Genomic DNA, 9,149 nt, shown 5'->3' on the forward strand with positions numbered 1-9,149 from the left:
GCATCTTTTGTGCGTGATGGTAAGGAAGAACAGCTGTGCCTGGAGTAGGAGGAGCCCCAGCCAGACTGATGTAATCCGGCTGCAACAGCGCCGGGCTCTCCCTGGGGGTGTGCCCGGACCCTGCGCGGCTGGCGGGGACCTATCGGTGACGACAGACGGGCAGACCCCAGCATCACGCCTGCAGGGCTGGGGAGAGGCCAGCGGGGGGGGTAGAATCACTCACTAATCTGTTCTCTGCGGATAACGAGAGCGAGAGTGTCCATCACCCACAGTGTCGAGGTGTGTTCGCATTCGGTCGACGAGAACCTCCCAGGAGGAGATGGGAGAGGTCTCAATGATGCAGGTGGGGACTGTACAAAAAAAAAGACATCACGCTGAGCATCAAAAAAAAAAAAAAAAAGCAGTGCTCTAATTACGCTTGTGCGTTTCTGAGAAAAATAGATTTTCTTTGGATATTGAGCAAACGTTTTGGGTCCCCATCATTAAATCGTGATGAACGGATCGCTCATGAGATGATGTCACCCAGAAGGAAAACTGGGCTAAGTCAGCCCTTGATGGCCATCAAGCAGAGAGTTCTGAAAAACCATCGTTAACTTGGCCAAATCAAGCAGCTGACTGATCCGACGAGGTTGTTCAGCTGGCAGGAAAATCATAGCACCCTCTTCAGGCCCATGGATGGGCTCCTTCAGTTCAGGACATCCAGGTGTGGGACCCTCTGCTTCTCGGGGGGGGGGGGGGCAGACATTTAGCCTTCAGCTGCAGTCATGCTTAATAATTGCCAGTTCTTATAACTGAAGTAACCAGCTGAAGGATGGCTATACTGATCCTGATGATGATGAAATATATAATTAAGGAGCTGTGTGTGTGTGAGGATGTGGCCTGGAAGGGCTGCACATTAAGTGTTCCTGAGCTTCCTGAACGCAGAGGACATCTGCAAGAAAGCAAATGGGCTTTTGCGGCATTTAGTTTTAGCTTCTTGCTCCCCCTAGTGTTCCCCCCTCAGAAGAACAGCTTTTGTGGACCATCATGTTGAATATTTTAATTTTAAGATATTATGTCCAATACATAACTCAGAGAAGATCCTAGATGTATGTTTTTCAGTGATTCCTTACCTTTAATAAAGGAGAATACAAGCTAAGTAATGCCTATAGCTGCTTGTTATTGCAGCTCTGGTTGTTCCCTGCCTACCACATCACAAAACAGAAGTCAAAAGCATGTTTCCCAGATTTAGATGGCAGACAATCCCAGCAAACTCACCCAGTGACTTAAGTCACTGATCTGGCCCAGTGGTTTTTCATGCCCAGCCCTAGAGACTTGTCAAAGCTGACTTGGCCTTTCAAGGCATTCAAACTGATTTTTGCAAAGTTCAAATGTTTTGGAGGACACACCCACCCAAAGTCCAAAATAACACACCCAGGGACAAACCCACTTGATGCAAAAGTCTTTACTGCGTCACTGGAAAATCCGGTGCAGATCAGTACCCTGTTTCGGAAGACAAAGAAAGAAATCAGCCACATTTACAGGGACGAACTCGCCTCAATCCAGGTTTTTTATGGAATAAACAGACACACAAATAGTTGTACAAGCTATTTAAAAGACATAAAGATGTATAAAAGACACAGAATTGTTTAACATTGTACACCTCGTCACACACATAAATGTGCAGTTGAATGATAATTAGGAGACTAGTAAAATGAAAACGGGCATATTATAAAATGCAATGTTCATGTGATCTTTCTTTTCAAATCATGTGCCAATCTGCATGTTACTGTAGATTGAATCTCTCTAGAATTTCAATATTTTTAAATCAATAACTCAACACTGGCATATCAGTATAATGTACTAAAAGACATAAATCTGTGACTTTGATTCATAACATAATAAGCAGAAAACTGAGCAGAATTTGTACATCTCATAATGAGAATGTAGTTAAGAAATGGCATAAAAAACACTTAAAATACAAACCCCTTAAACAGAATCTAAAACAATCAACTGTATACAAAAAATATTTTTCTTAACCATGCATTTGCTTGCTCGTTTCTTTTCTACTTGCTCCCAGGACTCTTAAATGTGTGATGTAAAGATGTTCACTGCAGGAAGAATAATTCTGCACTCCTGCTCTTACCGAGATGTGCAGGTCCCCTCTGATGTGGATGCACTTCCTCCTGGATTTCCGATGGCCGGCGTGGACACCGGACGAGCTCGCCCGGCGTGGAGGGGGAGCCGGCTCCGGGACCTGCCGAGCCGCAGCGGAATGTCCTTCTCTGGCTGCCCGGCGACGCCCAGGTGGGGACACGAACTCCCGGCCCTCTTCCTCGGAGCCCTCGGAGACAGGCGGCTCCGGACTCGTCTCCCCGGCCTCGGCCTCGGCCTCTCCCGGACGGAGCTTCCTCTGGAACTCCCTCCCGCGCCGGTGGCAGCGCTTCCCGCCGCGCTGGGGGCGGGGGACCCCGAGGCTGCTGGAGGGGGCTCGCCGACGGGCCCTGAACGCGCTGGGAGAGAGCAGCCCCTGGGTGGGACTGGCAGGCTTGTCGGGGGTCTCGGTGGTTTCTTCTTTCTCCGCTAGTCCTGTTTCCTTCATGTGTGGCCTCGCGGGTCCATCCAGAGCGTTCTTGGGCTTTTCCAATTTCTCCATAGGTAGTGTTCCGGCAGGAATGTTGGCTTGAATAGATTCCTCAGAAGATGCACAGGAAGGACCAAAAAAGTCTTCAGGGGTGCTGAATTTCTCTACAGACGCAGCAGGTAAGGTGAACCCTGTCTCACTGCCTTCAATTTCCAGGGGTGTCAGCAGAACAGAAGAGGAGGTGGAGGCTTGCGGGGCGCCCCTCTGTTGCCCCACCGCCTGTACCCCCTCTTTCAGTGCTGAGCTCACCGTGTTCTGAGAAACGGATTCCTCCGATTGGTCTTTGACCGCCGGGGATGAGGTGGATCCTTTCCCGGATGCCGATGGAGAAAGGCCGTCGATGGTCATCAGCCCCTGGTCTGTGGAAGAGGACATCGTGGCAGCCCTTTCTCCTTTTGTGTGTAGGTCTTGCACAACGGTGGCGGGCGGCGTCATTGATTTAACAGACGCGATCACAAGCTTTGGGTAGCCCCAGTGTTTGTGAACGATCTTCCTCCTGACGTTAAACTCCACTGCCTTCCTGTGCTGCTCACTGATGAAGGGCAGGTCACTCAGGTCCACGACGATGTCATAGTGAGGCTTGGGTAACATGCGGCTTAGGGTGAGCAGGGGGGCTGGTGGCATAAATCCTTCCAATGACCCCTGGATCCTTTTAGGCAACCCCCATTGCTGCTGGATCTTTTTCCTGGTAATATGGAACTCCAGCCGATCTCCGAACTCTGCGGAGAAGAACGCAGTGTCCATCCCCTTGACATCCACTGGAGCTCCACGAGGCAGGACAGGGGGAGGGGGGCGGGGGCTTTTGGGAACTGAAAGGGTTAATGGCGCCGTGCAGGGGGTGGGTAGTCCCAACAACTGTTCCACATGCTTGCGTTTTAAATTCATTTCGATCTGGTCCACAACGTTCTGATCCATAAAAAGAATAACTTGTGGTCTTGTTATCAGAATACGCATGCCAGGGGCAATTATCTTCTTTAGGGTTTCCTTAATCAAAGGAAAAGTGGTTCTATATGATCCACTCACCATCTTTGGTAGCCTTTCAAATTTGATCTCCATGCACTTCTTTAATAAACTAAACTCAAGTCTGTGTCGCTCATTAGTTTTTAATTTCTTGAGGGACTTGGAGGAAAGCCTGAAGCTCAGTATCTTGTCTGAATGCCTGGGAGCATGTTGAGTTAGTTTTGTTGTTGTCTCTGGTTTTCTTTCATTGGGTTTACTGGAGCTCTTCAGTGGCTTTTGCTGTAGGAGATCCTGTGATACTGCTGGTGGTGGCAGAAATGCTTTAATAGATGTTATTTGTAGTTTTGGGTATCGCCATTTTTTCTGAATGATCTTCCTCTTCACATTCAGCTCCACTGTCGTTTTGTGCTCTTCTGGGAAAAAGGTGAGGGCCCCCAGTTCTACAGTGATGTCATACAGAGGCTTTGGAAACGCCTGGCTCAGGTTGAGCTGAGGAGCTGGAGGGATAAACTCTTCAAGGGACTCCTGAACCCTTTTAGGTAGCCCCCAATGTTGCTGGAGCTTTTTCCTCTGGATGTGGAACTCCAGCTGATTTCTGGCTTCTTCAGAGAAGAATGGGGTGCCCGCACCCTCAAACTCAACTACAGTGCCACGTGATACAGCTGAAGATGGAAGAGGTGGGCATTTTGGTGTCGTCTGTGCCAAAGACATTGTAAAAGGAGTAGGCACACCCAGTAGGTGTTCAATCTTCTTGATTCTTAAGTTCATCTCAATGCCAACAACAGCCTGTTGTACCAAGAACCCGATTACATTCTGTCTTGACTCCAGGGATACAATGCCCCTGTCAACGACAGAGGGGCCCCCACAAAGTTGCTGCATGATGTCCCGACGAGGGCAGTGCTGTTCTGTGGGTAAACCCGGGATGTCATGAACCTTGACACCCACTGTGGAATGAGTGGACCTAGCGGGTCTATTGAGAGATCGTGAGTCTGCTGTTTTCAAGGATTTGGCATGGAGAAAAGCCTCCCTCCACAGGTGTCTGATGCGCTTGTATCTTATGTTTTCTTCAATACGATTGAGACGTGCTTCTTGCATGAAGAGTACAGTTTTAGGTCTGGTCTTTCTGAAGGTAGCACCTGGGGCAATCAGTTTTTCTAGGGGATGCCTTATAACAGGGAATGCAAGGGCGTAGGAGTATTGCACCGTCAGTGGCAGCTTTTCATGACTGATTTGGAAACACTTCCTAGTCACATGCATTTCCAAAACAGCCCTCTTCTCGATTCCCAGCTTTTCCAGAGGTGTCTTGTGTTGAGAAGATTTATTTTCACCCAGCAGGCTGTGCTTGGAGGACATTTTACTTTCCGTCCATTCACCAGGTAGGGTATTGAAAGAGACACTTATTTTCCCTGAAGATGTGATTTCAGGCTCAGAAAGACATTTGCGCTTCTGCTTTCTCTCCTGAAAAACACTTTGTCCTGTTAACCTGTCCGGCAAAAATACTTTTGTGGCTTGTATAATCAATTTAAGGTGCCTCCATTTCTTGCGAATGATTTTCCTTTTGACATTTCGTTCCAGAGCTTTCTTGTGCTCTTCATCCATGAAGAGCAGGTGACTTGCTTGTACAGTGATCTCATATTGAGGCTTTGGATACACATCCCTCTGGCTGAGCTGTGGTGATGGAGACATTGAAGAATCTAGTGACTCCTGGACCATCTCAGACACCTGACTCTGGCTGAGCTGTGGTGATGGAGACATTGAAGAATCTAGTGACCCCTGGAGCATCTCAGACACCTGACTCTGGCTGACCTGTAGTGATGGAGGCATTGAAGAATCTAGTGACCCCTGGAGCATCTCAGACACCTGACTCTGGCTGAGCTGTGGTGATGGAGGCATTGAAGAATCTAGTGACTCCTGGACCATCTCAGACACCTGACTCTGGCTAAGCTGTGGTGATGGAGACATTAAAGAATCTAGTGACTCCTGGAGCAACTGAGACACAACTAAGAAATCAAGGGAGGGTTCTCTAAAACCCTGGTCACTTGTGTCCCAGACTGCATACGGTGATGTAGGGCTGTTGTGGATGTCCTCTGAGAGTGGTTTGTGCTCAGCGCTTTGGTTGCTGTCTTCTCTCAGATAAGTGGCAGAGGACTTTGGCAAGCTCTCTTTCGCTTTCAGAAGGTCTTGCTCTGCAGCTGAGTGAACAAAGGAATTTGCTATATAGGCCTCATGAAGTAGCTGCTGTTCTGGCTGCTCTGTAGGTAAAACTTCAACCTGGAGCTCTTTGGAAATATCGGGAGATTCAGGCAACAAATTAAGAATCTGGGCTTTGGGCGATTTTATTTTCAAGGCCTTGATGTGAAGGAAAGCCTGCCTCCAAAGATGTTTGATATGCCTGTGTCTTACATTTGCTTCAATGCAACCAAGATCACTTTGATTCATAAAGGGGACAGTCTTTGGTCTGGGCAGCTTGGATGTTGTGCCACGAGGAATTGCTTTTGGCGTGTGACTTTTCATAACAGGGAAGGCAACAGCATAAGAGTCCCGCACAGCGTCTGGAAGCTTGTCATTGGCCACTTGGTACCACTTCATGGTCACATGCATTTCCAAAATTTCTCTCTTGCCCAGTGTCAGCTTTTCTAGAGGAGACTTTTCTTTGGGTTGAGAAGGTCCACTTTCATCCTCCAGATTGCACAGGCACATCCGGTCATGTGTGCCTTCAGCAGGGAGGGTGGTGAAAGAAACGCTTTTCCTCCTGACCGCTGGTGTTTCTACCTTCCTCAGGCTGAGCTGTGGTGCCGGAGGGACATGAGGATCCAGGGAGTCCTCGATTGCTTCCTGCACACATCCCTGATTCTGGAGCATCTTCTGTCCAGCGTGCAAGCCCAGTGGATCTCTGGTCTCTGTGGGGGGGGATGCAGTCTCTGTTTCCTCAGACTCCCCTGGAGCCCCAAGTGCTGTGGCTGGAGGAGCCTCCTGAGCTGACGACTCTGTGTGAAGACCGGGCTCGCTCAGCAGTGGCTCGGTGGGCTCTTGTCTTGTGTTCACACTGATCACTTGGCTTAAGAGATCACATGTCTCCCAAGTGTCATAGCCAGCATTCCTTGTCTCTGGGATTTCAGCTGGGGAGCACGTCGGTGTATCCTTTGGAAGCTTCTCGATCTCCTGCTCCGCATGCTGGAGAAATGTTAAGGACCCGGATGTAGCAGTAGGATCTGATTTTGAGTGCTCAGCAGCTGAAGAGTGGCTTTCAGACCGAGCTTGGCGCCTGCTTAGTTTGTGACTTGTATCCTGAGCGCTGATTCGGCTGTGATATTGGCATCTGCTACTTCTCCCTGCCGCGCAACAGCTGCAGTAACCCGTGATGCTCTGAGCTAGATGAGGACTCCTGCTGGATGTATGATGCTTGGTTGTGATGCAGCACCAAGGGTAAGGCTGGTATGGAGCTGGCAGCTGGCAGCTGGACAGGCACCAACAGGAGGTGTGATACCCAGTGGGTGCCCTGAGCACTTCCCTCCTCCCCCCCGTGCGTTTGCGACGCCACGCAGGCCTCGAAGCTGCGGGCTCCGCCTCACTGCGGGACTCTCCAGTGGTGGACGAGGAGATGTGGGTGTCGCTGTGCCCGCCAGGCATTTTCCAGCTGCCCTCCCAGCCTTCCCCATGCAGTGACTCTTCCAGGTTACTGAACCAGTCGTTGTAAATGTGAATGATGTCCTCTGTAAAGTCTTTCAGCTGATCTCTGTAAAGAGATAAGATCACTTTATTAGCCCTATACAATTTCTTGTATGAGGATTTTGTCTTTTTGCAGACCCCAGCTCGCTCTCCATGAGACACACAGATAGAGAAGCTTGGGGTCAGAGCACAGGGTCAGCCATTTATTCAGCACCCCTGGAGCAGTTGGGGTTAAGGGTCTTGCTCAGGGGCCCAACAGAGTAGGATTCCTCTGCCGGCCGCGGGATATGAACCGGCAACCTTCCAGCCACAGGTGCAGATCCTGAGCCACAGAGCCACCCACTTACACTGCCCAAAAACACACGGTCCTTTATGAGGCTTGGAGAAACTATTCGATGACTACAAAGTATGAGAAGATTATATGTACAGCTTTTATTTTAAACACATTTACAGGGTGTAAATAGATTTGAAAACAGTGGGTTTCAAATTATAGGTAAATATTTTTCCAGTTACAGTTCATCAGGGCCATGAACAAGTTCTGAAAATGAGAAGCTATCTTACTTTTGAGTTTAAAAGATCTAAAAGGACTTATGAAAATTTTAAGTTTAAGTGTCACAGCAACTTGGAGCCTGCAGAGGCACAAGTGGGACTGCTCCTGGACAGGACACATGACTAACACAGAGCACACAAACACACACACGCACTCACATGCGGAAACACACAAACACAAACACACACGCACACACATGCACACACATACACACAGAATGCACTCTAGTCCAGAACAGAGCTCCTGGACCTGAGAGCTGAGAGGCAGCAATATTAATCACAACACCGTCCTCAAAATATATACAAGCATAAACAAGACATACGCCTATCGATTCTGTTTTTAAAAAACGATCAATTCTTAGGTTTTCTCTTATACAATTTGACAGAATGAATAATACAGCAACATAAAGTTTAATATGCCTGAATACTAACCATTACAAATTCTGTTACTTCCATTAGTAGTAATACTAATTATAATTAATAAAACGAGTTCTTAAAACAAAATGAAGATTAAGAAAACTCACGTATCAGAATCCTCGGAGTCTTCATTCTGTTTGTAAACAGATGAAAATAAACAACAAACATCATAAGATCAATGCATACAATTTTTTTTACATTCAAAATATTCAAATACCTATCGTTGAAAGCCAATAAAATATAAGTTTTATTTCGACATTTTCTGAAACGTGTTTTCTCATCAGAAATCGCTGTTTAGCAGGGATGATTCCGCGCATCTTAACAATGATAAGACATTTTTGTGCTAGGGGTATTTTTTGCATCAATAAGAGATGGAAACTATGTATTGGGCAACCTACGAGGTAACATTGCAACACATTTTTTCCTTGCAGATTCCTGTGGAATTAATATATATGTATTTCAGACACAAGGTGTCTCAGTCTCACCTGGTCCGGCAGCGGCGCTCGAGACGGCCAGGACCACCTGCAGCGCCTGCGCAGCAGCAGCAGGAGGCACGAGGCGACCAGGAGCGCGGACGCGCAGCTCGCGACGGCTTTACCGTGCAGAAACAGGTCGGTGCACGGGACCGGCTCAGCGGGCTGAATACTTTCGGGGACCTGGAACCCAAAAAGCCCGAATACAGTGGCAAGCATGTTGGCCCCGGTCCGGCTACGCCCCCCACAACCACCTCCCGCCTTTGACGGCTGCGACCAGGTCACTCGTCACCATTTTCGAGCGCGCATCTGTCCGTGGACAAAATGCGGTCAAAGGTCCCCCTTTGCCCTCCTGTATGACTCCTATCGGGTCTTCGTAAACCAGAGCACCAGATACAGCCAAAAACTACACCCCGGTTAGACTGCCAGATGAATCCGGTTTCAAAGGTTTTGAAATT

At 48.3% G+C, this 9,149-nt stretch overlaps 1 protein-coding gene across 1 annotated transcript; it reads right to left on the bottom strand.

The window, feature by feature from the left end:
* Window positions 1-1,428: 1,428 nt before the first annotated feature.
* Window positions 1,429-9,148, bottom strand: LOC148638965 (uncharacterized). Its single transcript, XM_088622037.1, has 4 exons — window positions 8,704-9,148; window positions 8,326-8,351; window positions 2,126-7,319; window positions 1,429-1,482 (listed from the first exon to the last, which is right to left on the bottom strand). The coding sequence occupies exons 1-4, from the start codon at window positions 8,908-8,910 to the stop codon at window positions 1,453-1,455; spliced, it is 5,457 nt and encodes a 1,818-aa protein (XP_088478163.1). The 5' UTR covers window positions 8,911-9,148; the 3' UTR covers window positions 1,429-1,452.
* Window position 9,149: the final 1 nt, after the last annotated feature.

The sequence above is a fragment of the Lepisosteus platostomus genome, chromosome 27 (genome assembly GCF_059453375.1).
Source record: "Lepisosteus platostomus isolate fLepPlt1 chromosome 27, fLepPlt1.hap1, whole genome shotgun sequence".
Classification (NCBI taxonomy): domain Eukaryota; kingdom Metazoa; phylum Chordata; class Actinopteri; order Semionotiformes; family Lepisosteidae; genus Lepisosteus; species Lepisosteus platostomus.

Excerpts from the sequence above, each read along its gene's own strand:
- LOC148638965 (XM_088622037.1), bottom strand. The coding sequence starts at position 8,910 with ATGCTTGCCACTGTATTCGGGCTTTTTGGGTTCCAGGTCCCCGAAAGT. Across the intron at positions 8,352-8,703 it reads GAGCGCCGCTGCCGGACCAG|AATGAAGACTCCGAGGATTC; the intron begins GTGAGACTGAGA and ends GTTTACAAACAG. Across the intron at positions 7,320-8,325 it reads GACTCCGAGGATTCTGATAC|AGATCAGCTGAAAGACTTTA; the intron begins GTGAGTTTTCTT and ends ATCTCTTTACAG.